At 37.3% G+C, this 22,472-nt stretch overlaps 1 protein-coding gene across 4 annotated transcripts in view; it reads right to left on the bottom strand.

Annotated features, from left to right (window-relative positions):
- The window catches only part of macrod2 (mono-ADP ribosylhydrolase 2), a 398,210-nt gene that overhangs the window by 245,176 nt on the left and 130,562 nt on the right, over positions 1 to 22,472 (bottom strand). For all 4 annotated transcript variants that reach the window (XM_088421192.1, XM_088421193.1, XM_088421194.1 and 1 more), the window contains exon 5: positions 12,248 to 12,364. In XM_088421192.1, the coding sequence (XP_088277318.1) occupies positions 12,248 to 12,364 (117 nt within the window). The remainder of the gene's footprint in view (positions 1 to 12,247; positions 12,365 to 22,472) is intronic.

Here is a 22,472-nt window from a genome sequence, read left to right as displayed (position 1 = left end):
TATAAAAAACACTGCATGAGTCACAAGCTGGATCAATGAGGCCAGGAATGCGGTAAAAATGAGAGCTTTTCACTAACTATATTCTTGAGGGCCCATGCAAGCCCAGTAGACACTAATATCTTACAGAATCTAAAGTAAATTAGCCATGGACACTTCTTTTTAAAAAATCCTTAAGTTGAGGTTTGATAGTTCTAGCATCCAGCAAAGAAACGTCGGAGGTAGCAGGAACCTCATCCTCATTACTCCTTTGTATTAGAAATGTGACCTCTTCTGTTTCATCTTAGTGAGGGGTCACACTCCTTGAATCTTTGCCACTTGACTGACCTTAACCAATTCCCTTCTTTTGAATAGCCACTGGAAAGTCAGGTTGTGGCTGCGTGCAAATGAGCCTCATTGACTTTGTTTACATGACAGTCATATTCGGGTTAAGGTCAGGTTAATGTCAATTTGGAGTGTCTATGTTTACATGCTTTAGCAAACTGTTTTATGCTGATTGTTAACTCATCTGAAACCGCAGTGAGCATATAATGTCATGATGTAAATAGGCATCATTTACAATTCTTACTTTTTCTTCTGTCAATAAAACATCATACAGTATTTTCATGTCATTCGCCGTAAATGAAAAGCACTCAATTGAGATATAGTAATCCAATGTTGGTGAAGTGCAGTTACGCTTTTTGCCCTGTCTTGTGTTAATTTCCCCCCAAATCTTCATCAAGAATTGTTGTCATATATATTCTGTTGAGAATAACACAGACACACAAAAAAACTGATTTAAATAAGTGACATTTAAATCACTTATAAGATCAGAGATAGCAACCAATGTCAGCTATCGGACAATGACAAATACAAGGTGGGAAATCAGCTTAGTAGTTGATGACACACTTGCACAGAGAGACATTCTTTTCACCTTTACACCTGATGATAGCATCACAATCAACTGTCTTCGGCAGCACTTGCTTTAGCCCTCCTTATCTACCTTGCTGTCAATACAGACAACCCTGGGCTCCACTGAGGGCACAAGGTGGTATTGACATTCAGCTCAAACCCACAGCTCTGAGTGGAGTCCAGGGTGTTTCACATGAATTATGCATGTCTTGACGCCATGGTGCAGTGCAACACTAGTGCCATCATAATTGAAACAATTGAAAAGACAATACCAGATGGGTCAATAATTAGACAGCAGGAGGAGGAAACTTGATCCGGACGCTCCCCCGCTTGCCCTGCCAGCCAAACCGCCCTGCACATAGAGGGGACCTTTACAGACACGTCTCAATCCCCTGCAGTGCACAGCTAAGTGCTGCCTGACATGTCAAATTGTGTGGTAATGTCGAAGGGTGTGTGCTTTTATTTGGCGCGATCTGCCACCCAGGAAGATAACTTCTTGCTGAAGATAACTTCTTGCTAACTTCTTGTTATGACCGTGGAAAATAAATGTCAATTTGGCTCCTTAAGCACTTCTTATTGTGATCGTATAAGCACACACACAAAAAAAAAAAAAAAAAAACAGGAACCGTGTGTCAAATATTGTTCTTGTCACAGATTACAGATCTGAGATCTTGTATCTGCAGGGCTACAAAAAACGGTGCCAGTTGACTGATCTTTACCCTCCAGCACTGCACATTCATAAATCCATCGTGACGGCTCCCAGCAGATCCATTACACTCCCTGAGTCCTGGCCAGTGCAATGACTCAAGAAGATCACCATAAAAATGTGCGCCACAAAAGCATTTGTTCACTGGCACTACCTTTAAAGCAACCCAGAGAAACAGAAGCAACATGACAGTATAAAAACCCCTCAGGCTAGCATGGGTCATAAAAATTAGGAGGACACGTCTCCATTCACTGATTTCAACAGCTGTAGACTTAGAAATCCATATTGGGCTCACTTTTAACCTGTATATTAAAAACCCATTTTAATGTGCCAAGCTTGGCGACGTCATATGACAATACTCAGGAAGGATGCGAGCTGCGTTCTTGTTACCTGAGCTGTGAGCACATTTGATGTTACTTTGAGTCGACAGCAAGTGGCAAAATCCATTTTTAAAGGTATCGAATGATGAAAAGTACTAAAGTTATCATACTATCTCCAGGAAAAAATATTAATTTGTGACTGGTTAAAATGTTTAAACACATAGTTTACTCATTCAATGAATGTTGAAATTCAAAGAAAATAAAACACTATATTTAAACCACTATGCAGTGTTTGGAAGACTGGTGTTTTGAAACAAAAAAAGTAGACCTTGAGCTGCGGCCAGTAAATGTAGACCAAAAGTAAACAATCTTGAATTCTCAAAGGACTAATAGACTTTCTTTCTATCTAATTATATCAAGTACTTTAAGGTTCTAAATCAAGAAACACACAGCTGAGAACCTTGCCATAATGGTTTTAAAATCAAGCATCTTTACCTTTAAATGGTTTCATTTTGGAATGTGTTATCCCCCCAAAAACACAAACACTCTTGTGCATTGCCCCCCTTCTCCATTTGCAAACCATGTGAGATTCAAGGAGAAGGTTAATGCTTTTTTTTTACCCAACCACAGCATGAGCTTGAATCTACAGTATTAAAAACCACAATTGCCAGTCACATATGTTCAGATTGCAAGTGAATCCTCCAAATTATTTTTTCTTTCCTTTCTATAACCTGGGAAATATTTTGGGTTGAAATGTAAAAAGATATACAAAAAAATATATATAAGAATAAAAAACTCAATTAAAAAAAGGAAAAGTATCTAAAAGCTGTCGACATTTACAATCCTAAAAGCCTAATGAGCAGAAGAAGCATTACAATTTAGTCGAAAAAACATCAAAGACAAGGCAACAACGATTTAGGCGGGCGGTAGACTTGCATAATTAGCTGTGAAAATGGCACTACAGGAGTCTGTTTTTCAGTGATGTTAATTAGTTTTGTATCCCAAGTCTTGGATGAGAAGTAAACAAAGGCACAAGATTAAAACTTTTCTTTTCTTGTGACAACAACACTGTCAAGAGGGCCATAAACTGTGCACTATTGTCCCTGAGAAGCAAGTGGCAGTGTTCTCCTCCCAGGTCTCAGTTACATTATCAAGAAGCCCGAGGCCTTGTGAGTATTCATGTTAAGTGCCTCCAGTAAATCATATAGTCTGTCTTTACAGGAGAGGAACTTCTAAAGGACATGGTAGGACGTTCAAAAACATGGTGACAGACTCCAAACAAAATATATTAAAGTCAACTCTGATTTAGTTGTGTTTGTTTTTATGTGGGAGGGTTTTTATCTGTATTTTTATATCACATCTTGTTCATTCAAGTCTCATTCTCTAAACAGCTTGGAGTTCGGTGGCGTCCACAGCCATGGCTTGACATGCGTGCCATTTATTTGAAGTCTGGACTCGGTGCAGTGAACAACTACTGTTCTGACTGCAGGTGGGAGAGAATCGCAGTCACCGAGACTTTGGTCACTGGAATACTTTGCTGGAGTTGGCTCAAGAGAGGTCTGAATACTCAGCTACTATATTGTGACAAAGTTGTATAGTGACAAAGTGGAAAAGTCGGTTGGCTGGTTTCATATTTCTAAATTAGAGTATAATAATAATAATTATAATAATTTATGGAAGAACTTTATGAAATTTGGAATAGACATGTAACTGACGTTGATGAAATAGGACTGAACATATGGGAATAAATGGTTGTAGTCTAAAATAGTTCTAAAAATATAAATATAAATGAATATGTTCATGTATAAAAGTTTGTGAGGTTAAATTGTGCCTCATATTGCGGTTTATAATATGGTGCAATTCATCTGTGACAAAATTTGGATTTTTTTGCTCAGTTTTTGCTGCTGCAGCTTATATATCGGTGTGGCTTATATGGTATTGGTATTTAAAGTACAGTCAAAGCTGGCAGGTTTTGACATCTGATACATGTCTTTATTGTTTGTGTGTTTTGCGTGTAAAAAGTGTTTATATTTTAAAGTTAGCACACAATGGACAAGAATGCAATGGTGGTCAGGGAAATGTGTTTTAACATGAGAGATCCTTATGCATAAATAATGGTTTGCCGTGAACCTCCCTAAGGAAGAATCCAGCCAAAAAACACATTGATAAGGCCCTAGTAGAGACACTCGTTTTGGATATTATAAAGTGAGTACTTAATTCTAGAATAAATACTGACAAACCAAAAAACATAATTGGACTGATGAAACTGTTGGATGGGAAGACAGGATTGCATTAGAGCTACTGCCACTTTCTACTTCAAACCTGACCTTTTAGTGGACGCTTTTCATCCGGCACCCACACACTACCATTCTGATGCATCACTGTCATTGTGGGGCTCAGCCACCTTTTCCTGACACCCACTGAACAACGTCCCCCCACAACACTACCTTTCCGCCCAATTTCAGCCTAATAACTAGGCTGCCACACAGACTGTTGCTGCCCCTGCACCCCATTACTCCAAAGACCACTCTACTCCTATTTCCATCATTTTTCGGGCTACGACCGCCTGACTACTTTCTTTCTGCTAATGTTTACCCGATCAGTCAGAATGACCCCCCACCCATCTCGTTTCCTGGTGATGAATGACCGTTGGCCGTCTCACTGACAGCTCAGCAGCTGACGCTACACAATTACAGTATCACCAGTTAGGCAAAATTACCAAATTACTCCAGGCCTCAAGAGGCCTGAAGAACTGACAGGCCTACCAACAAAAGAAACAAATAATCTGAAAAGGAGACAGACAACCTTGGACTGTGCATGTGAATAGTGAAATTAGGTTTGCACTTTTCCTTGAGAGAGCATCAGTTTCAACCGACGAGGAGTCAAGACGAGAGCGGATTAGAAGTCGGAGAAAAGCTTTATTCCCCCCCTTCATAGGGCATAGTTTTCACTAGTGGTCCCCAACCACCCGTCTGCGTCCCGGTACCGGTCCGTGGATCAACTGGTAGCAGGACGCGTGGGCCGCACCCGAAATAATGTTTTGGAACTAATTTAGTTAAACAGGTCATTTATTTATGCTTTGCTTGGCTTGATCTTTGTTTTTTGATGCCACCTCTGGCCGTTGATGAAATTACACTTTGTGTCTGTCATTTGTACTTTATTTGTAAGAATGTTGATTATAATATGCCCAAATTTAGTTTGTTTGTTGATCCAGCAAATTGTGACTGTGGATAACATGCTAGCTAATATTAGTCCTTATCTTCATCATGTTATATAGTGCTGCCCAGCATGCGTTTAGCTCATTCACATTTCCGTTTTTGCCAGATATTTTGCTTGAAATTAATCACTTTTGCAATTCAGTTTTACGAAAAAGACTGACTTAATGTAATTTGTATATATATATATATATATATATATATATATATATATATATATATATATATATATATATATATATATATATATATATTCACAGTTTGCTTTAAACTAGACTTTTCAACGACTGATGTGAATTAAACTTAACTACAGAAGAATTAGAGGCAAGCACAATCAGTCAGTTGAAGGTTAGATAGCATGTGCATGAAGTGACATTTATGATGTGAGTGTTCACACTGAGCAGTAACTTGGTTGCGCTGTGTGTGGTTTTTCAGTCATGGCCACCATGGTTGAATTAAACAAAAGATGACTTTCAATTGAGATCGACATGACACTAAAAGAACTCCATGACAGTCACAATATTGTTGTAGCAGTCATTTTTTTTGTTTGTTTGTTTTAAAAAAGTGCAGTAGTGTAAAGTAAATACGAACAATTTCTTCAAGAACATCATTGTTTATTGTCTTTACTGACATACTATCAGCAGATATATGCATTACAATGTTGTAAATCTTCTATACAATAATCAAAAGACCAGTGTATTTTATGTGCTTTAAAATCATCCTGACGTATAAGAATCACTTACTTTAGCCGGTTTTCAAACTATCATGTTTTATGTGGGTGTTCGATATCTAGTTCTTTATTATATCCTATTATTGTTCAAGCACTATAATCTGGTTTAACCAATGAGGTCGGCTCTCACAGTACTTCGAACTAAAAGTAGAAAAAATATTTTCCGAAATATATATTTGCTGAGAAAGATAATAAAAACTACAATATTATGAGATCACAGCGGATGGAAGACTGACAACAGGTGAGGTTAAAGTTGAAGCAAAATAATACTATCTTTAAGCATATATCTTGTAGACCTGAACAAAGTGTATGATGGAGTGGGTTATGCTTTCATTAAAGGTACAAAAGTTTGCCTTGCTTGTCTGTGTTTGCCTAGTGGAAGGATGGAACAGACAGTATGGTTTTCCGGAGTAAATAAGGCGGGGGAACATTACTCACACTATCAGGGAGCAAAAGTTATCACCGGCGGATGATTATTAGCACAGGTGCACTTACAGTAAACACTAGAGGGTTCCAGTTTGTGCTGAAAAGGAGTGCGAGATAAAGAAGCTGTGAACCGAGCCAGGGTGCGTCTCCCAAAGGTGTTTTGTCTGCATTCCTAAATGTTGCAATGGATCACACAAGTCAAGATTATTCAGCGTAAGAAGAAAAGTTTACTGCAATAAGCCCTCTGATATGTTTTTCCCCCATTAAGGGATGGTAATATGTTGCTCACGTATGTAACGTTTTATGTGATGCACAGCTCATTTTTAAAGCATTTGACTTTTAGGTAGAGTGTCTAAATTCAACTGTTTTCGCATCCGGAAATGTCAATCACACAAACAACCTCTAGCTCAGTCAATTTCTTAACATTATGCTGGTACATAGTTTTAAAAAGTTTAAGATCAACAATGTTCTTTTTTGAAAGCTTATGGCAAATGAAACATGTATTTTTTTCCTAATGAGGCAATCTTTTTTTAAAAAATATATTTTAAACAAAATATTGATTTTTTTTTTGTGCATCAAGCAACGTGCACTGTGTTATGTTTTATCCATATACTGTATGTCCTATAGCACCTCATCCTAGGTTTTCTTGATTGTATGGCCCATCTTTTCCCTTGCTCCTCTATAGTGCATGCCAAGAACAAATGGCACTGTATTTTCCATCTCAGTGTACGGACAGTGCACAGAATTATGAGGTGCAGTTTCAATTACTGGGTGTATCTCTATACTCAACTCAGACATATAGCACACCATATTAAAGAGTACATGTTAAAACACAAAGTCAACGAATTAAAGTCAATAGAAGCAATGATTTCAGGTTTCCCCTCATTCTACTACATAACACACTCAGATTTTTTTTTTTCTAAAACGGTTCTCCCAATGCCGCTTTTGTGAAAGCTTGGACAATAGTCATAGCAGACACTTCAGCCCAGACAGCCGTAAATTGCTTGGCACTGCCTGCCCATTTTAGTAAAAGGTGCATTTGTCGTCACGCATCCATTCCATCACGTGGAATGTCGTGTTTACCTCAATCTCAGCGCACATATGGTATGTATCACATAATGTTCTCTGATTGGTTTATCACGGTCAGTATCCACTAAGTATAACATAATGTCCTCTGATTGGCTCATCACTACCAACTTAATACTGTGCATATTCCGTCCCCATATTTGTGGGAAATTGTTTGACAGACAATCAAGCAAAATGCTTACCAAATTTGCAAAATAACATGTTAACATATTTGGGGAGAAAATCAAAGACTTTTATGTGAGCCTTTTGGTGAGGAAAATACGGGAAGCACATTTTAAAAAAATAGTCAGTGGTGGTTAATTTTCGTCAAAGAGGCAGCTCATTGACTCACCTCTGAAGTCAGCCAAACATGCTGTGCCATATTCTGAAGTGCCCTCAAAAATACAAGAATAGGACATCATTGGTAGCTGGCAGCAATGGCTGTTAATGAAAATTTGACTTTTTAAAACTATGGTAAATCCACAAACCAGTTACTGACCTATGCCAAAATGAATTAAAATAATGACTACAAATTATACAGCCAACAAAAACTGCTGTTAACGACAACTGCTGGTTGCAATCTTCATTAGTGTTATTAAGGTTGTTAGTGACATTATGGTATTAGATACAAAAGAGTCATTTGTACATTCTGTAAGAAAACAATACTGATGCCCCCTATTGGAAATAAATTGAAGTGCGTATGACATCAATGAATTCATGAGACAAGAAGCTTGTGCGGCAGCATCAAAAATACGAATAAATTGCAGAGCACAGTGTTTGTTGTTGTGCAGAGGTCTGAAAAGAGTACTGGAGGAGTGTAAAGACGTGCCAGGTCACAGCGGGGACAGAATTGGACGAGTGTGCGTGCATTGCATAGCACCCAGTGACTAATCAAATGGTTCACTACTGTGTGGGTATTGTGTTGTATATCCACATAAAACAAGTGAGTGGAAGCAACAACAAAAAAAAAAAAATTATGAAAGCCAAAAATAATTGCTTTACAAGCCAGGAGTTGAAAGAGAGAAAGCTGAGTCATTTTTCTCTGTGAAATGCTGGCAACATTCAGGACTACTGCATTTGCACTCAGAATAGGGTTGAATGCTTAAAATGTAAAAGTGGAGACAACTTTTCAAAATGCACATACATTTGGAGCAATCTTAAGGACTATTAATTAGCAAAGAGTAGAATACAGAGGGCCAAAACAACAAAATGGAACCCTCCCGCCTTGCATCCAAATATGATCCATTATTTAAAGCATACACACAGAGCTCAATGGGAAGAGGGAAAAAGTGAAGCAAAACAATAAACAGCACAATCGTTTTGAAGTGTCAGTCTAAAACTCCTCTGGGGGTTGAACAGAACCGGGTAAAATATTTTACATGGGATTGGAGTGTAACAACAATAAATGCAGTATCTAATTCAAAGCTCCTTTGGGGTATCCGATTTCTGGATATACTGTGTAAGATTGAAATGGAAGTGTGAGAGTAGTATCTGGGGTGGAAAATTGGCACAAGTGAAACTGAGCACCAAGGATCTCAGCTAAGCATATATGAAGCGGTTAAACACATTTAACAAAACAGTCGGAAATGCGCGACTGTGAGGTTCATTTGTCACACATTGTCACCATCAGACCAAAAAGCACACTGATGGAGCTTTAGGACTCATACTATCTATCTATATATATATATATATATATATATATATATATATATATATATATATATATATATATATATATATATTTTTTTTTTTTTTTGTTTGTTTTTTTTTTGAATGATGTAAAATCATGAATATTTACCGAAGCAGGCAGCATTTGACATTGTATTGTCATTTAATTCTGATATACGAACAAATGAGTAACTTGTCTAAAATTAGGGTAAATTGACAATTTCCTTGTCAATTTGATGTAGGAGATATATGTTTTTTTTGGTGTCTTTCTACTATAGTAGATGCGCAATTACTGTCATTGATTAATAATCCCTGGCCAGCCGCATAATAATCAGTTCCACATGTGGTTGGCCCTCCTAAAGGGAAGCCTCATTTGCCAGTGGGATTCACAGCCTAAACTGCTTAGTGGGATGTAAAAGGAACCAATTTCCTTGTCTTGGGAGAAAGTTAAAGATGGGGTGGATGACCGTTTTTCATTTCCTCAGACCATCACGTCTCTGAACAAGAACGACTGTGATTTCATCTCCCAGTGAGCACGAAGCAGTTACATGTGACACACTGAAAGAAGATGCTCCACAGTACCAGTTATATGCACATTCAATGTTTCATTGAAAAAAAATAAAATTAAAAAATGGAATAAAGGATAGAAAGTGGAATTTTATAGAGGAGTTTCTAAACAAGTGTATGCTTCTTATGGATATAGAGAGAACTTTCAGAAAGAATGGAAATAGAGTCCAATAAAATACTGGTATGGTGTGGGTGAGTCGAGGATTTCATATATTTCACTAAAATAAATAAATAAATAAATAAATAAATAAATACATAACAGCCGGGTCCAAAAATAACCAGACTTGTGTCAAATATGGGCCGATTCACTGCATAGGTCAATTGTTTGTGTTGTTTTGCACAGAAGAATCCAAATGTATTGTTGGGCTGAGAATAAAAAGATATCAAATCTTTATTAGCATCCATTCGCTTTATTTTAATGGTGATGCTGAATCATGATGGGGTGGTTGTAAACCATTTATTTTGGTTGTACACACATTTGACAAATACTTTTTTTTCATTTGCATGCATTCTGTGTAACCACATGATCATTATTAACAACAGTAAACACGGTGGTATTCAGAAAAGTCATGGAGATCTTTTATAAAGTGTGATAAATATTTTTTTTCCTCACAAAATAAAGGAAAATACAAAATGTCTCCCCTGGTTGCTTTGAAGTTGATTAAGTAGTAGTGAGAGGGTGGACATAATATGTTTTGGATTTCAGAAACAAAAGAGGCTCCATAATGTGGGTGTGTATGTGTGGGTGGGATAAATATGACAGAAATGCAAATTGAGGAAAACAACATGATTTGATTTGATATAAAGGCTATTTCTCAAAGTAAGAAGCTGTTTTCTAAGAAGAGAAATAAAAAAGATTACAGGTTGATGACTCAGATTAGTGGAGATGCAAACATTTGCTTTAAAATGAACTCCACTTAGGTTCGAAATTGGACTGAGTGTTCCCAGTGAGGAACAGCTCAATCCATAATAACTTATCAGCACAGAGGTGTTTTACCCAAAGTTAATTACAATAATACTACCCAGTGGCAGTATGATTGCTCCCAGGTGACATTGCAGCTTATTAAACTGTCATGAGTGCACCCTGTTTTGGTGTCTCTTGATCTGACTGCCCCAAAACGACAAACTCGCCGTTTATCTGCACCATTTGTTTGACATTCTTTACAACATAACTTCATTTCGTTTGGGCCTTGCTGTCTTGTGCCTCATGGAAATGCTTCAGGGTTAGGTTAGGACCCTTGAGACTCAACCTGTCTCCAGTGAATGACACTCATGCTTCCCCCTTTAAAAGTCGCATGTCTTCAACAATTGACTAATGAAATTACCTCATACGTAGGTTTCAGAACACTCACAGGCACACAAAAAATAGATAACTAATGTTCCCAACTAGGTTCCCTCTTATCATTGTTATAGAAAGATAATGGAAGTTGTGTGGTTGATTGAAAGAATAAATGATGGAAAAAAAGAATCAATCAAATGATGCAACAAAACGCCTGGTAGATGATGTACTCAATCAACAATAGTATCAATCGTAATCATTTTCGAGCAAAACACTATGTATACAAATGACTTTTTAACACATACCATGAATAGCAATGCTATCTGTTCTGGTGCTTGCATTTGCTTTGCAAAGTCAACATGATCAAGCTTGCTAGTGAAGAGGCCTTTACAGCCAATAAACTGTATCACCATACTTTATTTAAGAAACGATATACACGCACCAGGTACTTCTTAAGGTTTATGGAACATCTGAATAACCCCCAGTATAAGAACAACATAAAAATGCCGAAGAAAAAGCTATTTTGGACCTGCGCATATTGTCACTAAAGCCTACGCATTCATCGTCTGCATTTGGACTGAATTGCTTTTATGTTTCCAGAGGTTGTGTAAATGATGGAAAGTGATGAGGCAATGAGGCTGATTGTGTCTAAAAAATATCATACTTTTGAGTTACACATCTAGTCATGTCACTGTGGACTGTTGAATTGCAAGTAATCAAGGTATTGCTATTTGTTGGTACCATGCAAAATTCCAATAGCTAACATCAACATTATCATTTTGATTTTAGTATCAATAGATACTTACTAGTCCATCCAGAACAGAACCGTTTGAGCTCATGCATCAAGTAAAAGCTGAGTCAGTGTTGACCCTTGACTGTCCAGATGGCCTCCTTTTTTCCTTTTCTTTTTTGTCTCCTCAGACAACGTTTTGCTTATTCGGCTCTTTTCGCAGCTTCTGTCATGACAGCTGTAATTGTGCCTACAAGTTCAAATTCACTAAAATATTTTTTACTGGCACTGAACGAGTTAATGTCAAATATAACGAAGTGTTGCTTTTGATTGAGATCATGTAGTAATTAAAGTACACATATCTCATACGGTATATAGGCTGAGGGTTAGGTAAGTAAGGTAAAGGTAAGTATCATAAGTGAATGATACAAAGTATCAGGTCCAGTGCAATTCTGCTTTGTGTGTGATCCTTATAACTTTTTTTTTTTTTTTTAAATTGCCCAAGGTGTGACCTATGACTGTAATATTAGGCCACACTGCATCACATGCATGTTGAATGTAGTATGAAGGAGCAGGTTTTTTTCGCGACCACGCACACGAGCACGCAAGCACACACACTGAGCGAAAGGAAGGCATTAATTACTGGTACTCACATCTTGCAGGGAGATCATAGCCGCAGGTGATCTTGGCTTTGCCGGTTTCACAACCATTTAGTGTTTGACACTCATCATACAGACAGGAACCTGCAGCTCTGTGTATACACCCATCGACTGAAAAGCACAAGACACACAGTACTGAGTGGAAGCAGACCTGAGACATGAATAAAAACATGCCAATGACATATCGAAGTTCCAGAGTTTGTATATTGAGACATAGGCACAAGGGGAAGTTTGATCTTTTCATCCCTGTTTCAAATCATTTTCCTTCGGTATTCTCAAAGACTCGAGAGGCTGCCAGAGTGCAGTGCCCTTGTTGCTGGTAAATATTGACGGGCCTAGGAATTAAATTAGCTGGGCTAGGATCTAATAACGTCTCCACACAGTGAAAATGAGACAGTTCTTCCTGTAATCCCTCTCCTCTGTCAACAGCCATCTACAATCAGATCATTAACTGTATTTTCTGCCCCGTGCTGGGAATCTTATATATGTCCTCTTCTCTGTAGCAGTGTGCTTGGTGTGATGTGGATCATTGTGCCAATTCTGTCGCGCTCCCTTCTGATGTGTGTCCTGATTCTATGGAAAACACAGGCCCCACCCCCCGCAAGGTTTTAATTTTACCGGGTTAAGGCCGCGATTGCTGCTGATTGATGGCGTGTCTTACAGAAGAAGGCAGAGCGATAGAAATCCACATTATCCTACTCTGAAAGCCTGACATCCCTCCGAGAGCATGTTATCAATCACACTGAAACATCATAAAACCTGTCTCAAGTTGTCCTGCAGAAATCCTCACAAGCCTTTAGAGGATAACAAAACCGAGAGGGAGAACAATGACAGATGAACAAATAAAGATGTCTTTCCTCTGTTTGTTTGTTTCCATTTGTCCCAAACAAAGGACTCTCATTATCCAAAGGTTAGGGTTAAAAAAAAAAAAATGATACAACTCCCACATTGTGATCACTATCGAGACTCCGAATCACCTCGGAATTGCAGTAAACTGTCCTCAGAAGTGTGTTAGTGCACAATGAGAAGACAAAAGACATTTTGTGATGGGAGGGTCCGTTATCTGAGTTTTTTTTTCAGTTTCCCAAGGATGAGTCAACAGCTGGGCGAAAGGTTTTAAGGCTCTATCGATCATCTTTAATGGAGTGAGGGACAGCCGGTTGACAGAGACAGAGCCTGATGGCTTTTCGAAAAAGTCGCACGCATCTGACAGTGATGTGGATATGGAGAAGGATTGCATTGGTGACAGCGGGAGCTACTTAACACAGTGCAGGGCTGATGTAGTGCTATGCGCTTGAAATTTAGAACATGTCCACAAAATAGTCCACAATGACCACGTACAGTTATTAGATTGAAACAGCAATTGCTCACTCTCTCTCGCGCTATCTCACTCTCTCTATCTCTCTCTAAAAGATAAAACATCCATGGAAGTTGAAATGTCACACCCAATGACACACCCATCAATCTATGGCGTGCATACTCTACTAATCCCTTATTTTCATACAACTGGAACATTTTAACTTCCAGGAAATAAAAGTCAAGACCTTAAGGAGTTTGTTTCCATAGAAATCACAAAATGGACATTTCGGTCAAAAATGTGTGTTTTTGTCAAGAACTCAAAACGAATCCCGGTGACGTCGGCATGCCTTCGCAAAAACACATCACATTCATACTGTATATAAATAGATAGCTAGACAGAGCGAGAGAAAGATCGATAATACATCTGTTTACTCTGTTTACACACACACACACACACATATATATATATATATATATATATATATATATATATATATATATATATATATATATATATATATATATATATATAAAAGCAGTAATTATCATAGAGAAGACACAAAATGTTGAGAAAAAAAACAGCATGTGAATAAATATTTTAAAAGAGGGGTTACTTTTCAATCACATTGTATAAAATTATGTTGTTTCCAATTACATTAAAACAGATTAAAATGAGCATGCATTCATGTTATCTGAACATTTAGCACAGGAATTATTTTTAATTAAAGCAAAAACCATTTAAACAAAGCTTTGTTGACTATTACTCAAAGCAGAGGCTGTGAAAATACTGAAAATAACATTTGGAAAAAGGAAACCTGCCAAGGTTTGAAGAAAAAAAAAAGTGACTTTCATAATACAGTGATTTTCATGATAAAATTTGTCTTTTTTTTTACTGGTTGATATTGCTTCTTTTCAAAATGGTACATTGTTCAATTAAATCTGTCAACGCGTTATTTGAGTGTGCAAACAGGTAGGGTAACAATCAGAAAATAATTGGGGCATTTATGCATCATTAAATACATTTCTAAAAGGCAAAACTCAAGTGAGGCAAAATGTTTAGGACTTGGCTCATTTAGTAGGACAACATCAATTCTTTTTTTTTTTTTTTGGTTTGTTTTTTATCCCTATTAAGGAAAAGCCAGTCATGTAAGGGAAGGGTAATAATGCACTGTTCCAGTTTGTAGTTTTCCCGCAGGAGTCGCTGCTCCTGAGACATTTCTCATCACTACTAAGCATTCCTGATCTCTAGCCTACGAGCACCTTGGGAAGGCAGCAAGCAACAAGATGAGGAGGTGCACTTCATCTCAGTAGCTGCAGAAAATGATTCAAAGTGATAGCTTCAATTTCCATCTCAGAGCTCCTCCCATTCTCCTTCTCTCCCTGATGCACTGTGTACTTTTAATGAGTCTGGGAATGGGTCCCCGGTGTCCATAAATACAACAAAAGATGGTGACATGATTGACATAGCTGGAGAACAAATTTAGTTTACCGGTTTACTGGAATGAGTGGAGTACAACAGACACATTGTGCATTATATGGGTGTCTGAGCGACGCAAATAAGGTATGGGGTTGGGATGGGAGCAACAACAAATGGAGCTTTTCATTGAAAATAACAAATAATAAATGAATAAATCAACAAAGTAGTGGTGGGGCATTCACTTGATTTTGTTGTTGTTCTACAGGTTTCATTAACCAAAGGAAAATGACATAGTTTCAATGCAATTTAATATTTAATTTAAAATGACTTCAATCACCATCTCAGCAGAATCATAAATTGTGTATGTGTGACATTAAAAGTGCAGCCTTAAAATCTCATTACGAGCAAAACAATAATTCATTTTGGAAAAGAGGATGGGATTAATTTAAATCATTTCATCACTCAAATGACTGGTCTCTAAAAAACTTTAAGCGTGTGATGAGGAGCATTAGTGTGTTTAATGTGTGTGATCGTCACTCTGAAATCTGCAAAGTGATTTTATGGACTCCTTGACCTATGCTCCACCCTTCTACCAAGTGTTATAAAATGTGTTGGCCTCCTTAGAAGTAATACAATTCTGCAGTTACAGGATGATCCAGGATAATCCAACCTGATGCAGACACATGACACCTATCAAATTATGTTAAGTACAGTAGCTTCTGAAAGTTCAAAGCCAATCTCTTAAAATGCAACAATCACAACAAATGGGAGAAAATTGGAGTATGTGTTTACCTTCATCTGCGTTGTAACATAAAGACAACTTTGTTGTTGATACAATCAAGGTTTATTTAAAAATGTGTTAACAGGAATTTAGCTATTTACTCGGGAAAGTGTTCCATGGTTAAACATTTTATTGTTTAAATTGTATGTATTAATTTTATTATTTATTTTAACAAACCAGACAAGCCATTTGGTTTTGGCTTGCTGAACAAACAATATGAAGGCTATGTCCCTCAATAAGTATTTTCTACAGATTAAATAATTTTCATGAGCAATGTAAAAAAAAAAAAAAAAAAACACAAAAAAAACTATCTGCTGTTTTTTTTAAAAAGAGAACAGTACATTCATTATGCTGATATACTGTAGATCAATAAGGATTTATTAATTGAAGGGATAAAACACAATATACTGAGCATTAAAAAAAGAGTGGTTTGATTTAATCAATTCTTTGTTTTGTTTCTTTGTGAAATTTGTTATGTATCAACCCCATCCTAAGTCTCTTTTAAACCTACATGCCACAAAACCTTTGAACCGGAATGGAAAAAAAAAATTTATATATATATATATATATATATATATATATATATATATATATATATATATATATATATATACACACACACACACACACACACACACACACACACACACAGCATGTTGAAGCACAATTTTCAAGAGGCATTCTTCCCATTTAACAATGAGTACCACAAACAAGAGTGAGAGAAAGAGTGAGAGGGAGATACAGCCATGATGGCAACGACAAAAGCGGCGAGGGCTGCATCACTTTCAAATAGTTTGAATGGGTTCTCAGCTATAACCTTGGCTCCCGCCATTGTTGCAGACACCTCTGGCTCAACCTCCCAGGCTCGGCTCCCGTGTGCATTAAGGGAGCGGCAAAGCTCTGCTAGGCTTCTCCCAGGCAGCCTGAAAACCAAGTGGCTTTCAATCGCTCCATCAGACACAATGAATACCTGCTCTGCTCTCATTACAATACCCTGCTTTCAGAAATAGCGTCAGCTGCACTTTTCTCTCCTAATTATTTCCTGCGCCTCTGAGGGTTAGGATCAGGACTGGAGCCAGAGGAGGCAGCATGGGGCGGGTGGGGGATGATATCGGGTACGCTTGAGCTAGATTCTACCAAGCGGGATATACAGAAGCCTGAATATCGGCCAGTAATCTAAGTAAGGGGAATAGAGTGGCGTTCGTATAAAGGCAACCCACTCGGCTGCATTGTCTTTGTTATGATTACCTGCTGGTCTACTGAAGGGTCTCAACACTGCAGGTTTATTTTTGCGGTTTGTTTTCATGACATAAAAGAAACAAAAACAAATCTGAAAACTGGCTGAAAATCTGGCCACGTATGAATAAAATGGTGCGAAAACAATAAGCTGATTGTTTTTTTTCTCCCCTCTACATATTGGCAGCCAATTGTGATAAAGTGAGAGTACAAAGCGGACAGATGTGCATCTTATAATTACAGATGAGCTTGCGTGCAGTGTTTATGAATCATGGTTTGGGCGGAAAAAAAAAAAAAAAAAACTTGCATTTTAAAGTTTGTTTCATGATTCACCAATCTGGGAGGAAAAAACAGTGCTTTTGCGTGTTTCACTAATGTACAGTAAACGTTGCTTTTATAAAGTGTACAATATTAGCATTATTGTAACGTTTCAAGATTTTTCTTTGGTGTTTTTAAATTAGGACAAAACTATGATTCAATACAATAGACTGATGATCTTGAATTACAAGATAGAGGGCTGATAGTTTTAAAATACTAGTTAAATTCTAGCTAAATAATAACTGAATGAGAGTTAAATACTAGTTAATGGCATGTACGCATCATTACACAATTGGGGGCTATGATAAAACAATTTAGGGGGAGAAGCACCCCATGTAGCACTTCATCTTTCTGGTCGCCCTTTTTTTGTGGTAACCATAGCAACAGCGTATGTCCCATCTCTTCACAGCACTTTTCAGCGCTGAACACTGATCAAAGCCCCAGTAAAATTCCACCTCCATGATTTACAACACCATTTTCTACTCAACTAATGTTACTGAAGGAGATAATGACATGGATTAGTTGCTAATCAAGTGCCAATCAGAGATCTGCCTAAACGAAATGTCAGGTGGAATATGCTGAAGCCATTGTGGTTACTCCCTTATGATACTGGATCATGAGTCCTAATCACAGCAATTTTAGCTACAACCGGAGCTGGAGCTCGCCCCTCACTGTAACCGCATTCTGTGCAATGGGATAATAATCTCCGCTCAACCCGTAATACGTGGGATTTAAAAAACGGTAAGCCAGATAGATAGTCACAGATGTTACTCTGTAAATAGCCATTGAATAGCTGAGGCTTACATGACACATTATTCCCTTGATACCGCTGTAAGTACAAATACTACAGCTTCAGCATAAATAAATCATCTATGTATTGCTACGATGATCACAAATATATTTGACACAACTCCAATTTAATGAATTGAATGCTTTTGACTTTTTTTTTGTTTTTAAACGGGCAGCCTAGACAGTTCCTACATTTTTATTCTGTAAGTATTTTATATTTAACCATACAGCTGTGTAAATTTCAATGGTCACATGATAATGACCGCAACAGGCCCTGACAGTTGACAAAAACACAAGACTGCTCATGTTATTCCCAGAATCGTAAAGCGAAACTCAGTTTGGGCACTGTAGGTCATGGGACACTGTTGTTGGAAGTGTGGAGTCTGACAGCTGCGGACAACTTGGTGCCGGACCCCAACGGTGCCGCACTGTTTGTGACAATCGTCGAAGCCCTTACTTTTTATGATTATTATTTTTAACCACCAGGCAATGGAGACGCCCTGGTCCCTGACAAACAGTGTTACTCCAATTGCACTCCACTGGACTGCGTTTCAGGATGCTGTGATTGTGTAGACTTGACCCTACTGTGCAAAGGACATTTGGCTACCTGTTTATAACAACTAAAAATAGTGTGTGCATATCCACACACTCACACACACAAGAGAATGTGTGGCATGTTAATGCTCTGCATTATAGTAAAATATGCCACCAAAAGTGGCAAAAAGGCTCGCCATATTCAAAGTAAATCTTGCCATACCAAATGAAATAAAATGTAGGGACACAAATGCATTGGTGTGTTTTTATTTTAAAGTTGTTTCCGGCAGCTTTTCGCAACAAGAGCTAACTTGACCGTTACTACTGCAGAAACTGTTGCTCCCGAAGTGAGTCGCGACTACCAATAAACACAACATTGTTCAATAAATCAATAGCCAGCTCAGGGCACAAAAAAAAAAAAAAAAAAAAAAATATATATATATATATATATATATATATATATATATATATATATATATATATATATATATATATATATATATATATATATATATATATATATATATATATATATATATATATATAAATATATATATATATATATATGTATATATTATACCAAAATCAACTATTAATGCATTCATGGTTTAGTACTTTCTGTATCATAAAAATAATATAACTTGTATGCATCCATGCATTTTGTTTTGAGCATTTAAATGAGCAATACTACATTCAAAACTAAATGATCAATATGTATGGACATGCAAGTGGCGATCAACAATCCTCCACAGCATACGGGCACAAATTGTGACTGACTCAGAAAACATTTCATTTTCACCTTATCTCAGACTGCGATCACAGCTGTCTGATGGAAATCCATTTGTGTCTTCTATTACTCTACATTTTTTTCCCATTTCAAGATTCAGGGTGCTTTAATAAACAGAAATAAACACATACCTGTTACAGTTTTCTCACCTTTCTTCAATATCACCCTCATTTTCCCCCCACTATATGTTTTTTTTCCTCATCCAGCCCTCTTACCAATGTAGCTATTATCGCTGAATCTCCGAGGTTAGATTACCTTCAGCAACCCTGCTTTACTAGTGTTGCAAATAAAAACAACAGCGGCTCAATTACCTCTTAAGGTATATTGAGTACTTTTACTCATGTACCCATTTTAGGTATTTGAGTACTAGATACAAAACTGGTCCCAAAAAAGACATCACTGGCATTGGGCTGAAGCCTCTTACGTCCTAATTTCATGCCCCCCAACCAAATTTTGGGGGGTCTTCTAAATATCAAATATTTTGGAGGTACAAAAATTCAGCCCAACGCCAGCAAAATGCTCAGAGCCAAATGGATCCTCCAAAGAGATTTTAGCAGAAAAAAATGAATATATAAGTGAAACAATCAAGTAGTCAAGCATGATTTTTCATTCAGACTAATAATTAGCAGCACCAAACATGGCATTTTTGCCTCGAAAATGTTTGCATTAATAATGAGTTGTAGGACGGATACAAAGATGTAATTAATTACCTGTGAATTTGTGATCTAAATACAGCTAAATCCTGGTGAGATTAAACTAAAGTAAGCTGCATTAGTCAGTCTCGCACATTAGCCCATTACAAAACATAAGGCTGACTGACCATGGGTGACTATTTTCAATTAATAGAACACAATTTCATGCACCCATAATTAAATGTCACCTCATAAAGAAACTGCACTGTCTGGCAATCTGGGCTAATAAGGGACACACAAATGCTGAGAAAACATGACTAGAAAACATAACCCCCAGTGTGGATCCAGACAAAATTAATCATGAATTACTTCCCTGCACAAAGTTCATTGTTGAGTCACCCAGGAGAGCTTGCTGCTTGATTTTAAAGGATGGTTTCAACCTGGATATAGGTGAAAGTTGGACTAAAGCACTTTGTTCCAAGCATACCAAAACTATGCACGAGGAAGCTGCAGTAGACAGGATGAGACAAATGCAAGTAATTATTGAGAAACTGAACGGCAAGCTCGGAGGCAGTTGAGGAGAGAAAGAAAGCATGGCTGCTTCCTCACATGCTTGGAACTTGGGGCCAAAAGCTTGGTGGGCAGTTTGTAATTGCAGAAATGAAGAGAAATGAAGCAGTTCCATGAAAGACCACTGCTTTTGATTAAAATGCATGAACAGCTGTTGCTATTATGCATGGTTCCTTGGGCAAGAATTTGCAAGGCAATTTTTCCTTAAAGGGCCCACAGCCTTGTATAATATACTGACTTGATTTGAAAAAAATTCATACTTGGAGACTCTACTTAGACAATGACTTGAGACAACATGGCTTGAAATACTTGAATGCTGTGGCACTTTATGGTGGAAATGTGGTTCGTATTAAAATTATACAACGAGAAAAAGGAGATGAAACTGAATGGCATTGAAATTGAAGTCCTGCGCAACGGCCACAAAACGTATTACTCAATGCCCCGGATTGTTGGCTGTGAAATATTTTCAGCTGAAAATGGCAAAAGTGAACATTTACTTGTATTTCTGCTGAAAACCATAAAAGTGTAAAAACACATTTAAAAAACAATGATGTAATGAGGCAAAAACTGCTGCAAGCAAGCATCTGTCGGAATTTCACACATGTACACAGGACAAAAAGGGGCATCACTTCATTGTTAACTAATGTAGTTTTTTTGTCGGGTTGAGGAAAAAAAAACACTTATTTTTCAAGCTGGCCTTTGTAGCTGTGTCAGCATAATGGTGAGCCTAAGTTCTTGCAACACTGTATTTATTATTATCACATCACAGAACTACCACCATCATCACAATGCCATGAAAAAAAGTAAATTAAAGTAAAAAAAAACAGTGATCAATTATGCTCACTTTGTACGATATGACATTAGTTTCCAGAGTTAGCACTAGCCAGTAACTATGTATTAGGGGTGTGTCAAAAAAAATAATCAATTTTCATTAGAATTACAGTTCTCATTCACTACGATTTAAATATGCAATGTTTCCAACGAAGTTTGATATGTTTAATCCAAATGTGTTTTTTGTTTCCCAGACAGACCTTTCAGTCATTTGCTTTGGTCTTCAAATGTGATTTTTGTGATATTGTTAAAATCTTGTAAACTAGTAAAATTGAAAATGTGCTAATGGTATACCATTTGCAATTTAAAAAAAATGCATTTGTATTTAATATTACTGGTTCAGATGAGGCAACTTGGTGTCAGAGTGGTTAGCACATACATCTCACAGTTGAGGCACCCAAGTTCAATTCCAGCTGTGCTGTGCTGTGTTCAAACACAGTTGGACTTTTTAAACTCAAAGACAGGAAAAAAAAAGTATGTAAGTGCATTATATTTTAATAACTGCAAATGTCTAATAATGTGGGCTATCTACTTATCTCTAAAAGCTGACATGTAAAGAAGAAAGATGGGGCGAAATTGCATTTTATTGAGTTACAATAAATGGACCAGCTGGTCACTTATGTTTATACTACCAAATACCTAATATGCCTTCCATTCTAATGCTTGGCGTTCCAATGAATTAAAACTAAAGAATGAGCCTACTGCCATTAGAATGTTAGAAGAATAGAACAAAAAAAAGGAGTACATTAAATTGACCCCCTATAAACAGGTGCTAAAACCTAAACAAGAATAATATTTAGAGCCATGGTACGCAGTTTTCTTTCATTGTCCTCTTTCATTTAAAGATCTGTGCAGGACGCTGTAAGCAACGTTCGAGTTGATTGACTGCCGCGGGGCAATGTGCACAGTTGCTCCCTCCGCCTTTCATTTGGTGTTTCACTTTTATCATTCAGTTTTAGCATTTATCATTTTCGGTTTTGGCCAAACATTTTCATTTTAGTGCATCCCTTAGTATTGCCATGACT

The sequence above is a fragment of the Hippichthys cyanospilos genome, chromosome 8 (genome assembly GCF_059441005.1).
Source record: "Hippichthys cyanospilos isolate Australia breed blue-spotted pipefish chromosome 8, RoL_Hcya_1.0, whole genome shotgun sequence".
Classification (NCBI taxonomy): domain Eukaryota; kingdom Metazoa; phylum Chordata; class Actinopteri; order Syngnathiformes; family Syngnathidae; genus Hippichthys; species Hippichthys cyanospilos.
The sequence above is the reverse complement of the archived record's forward strand: the minus strand, read 5'-3'. Positions and strand labels throughout refer to the sequence as shown.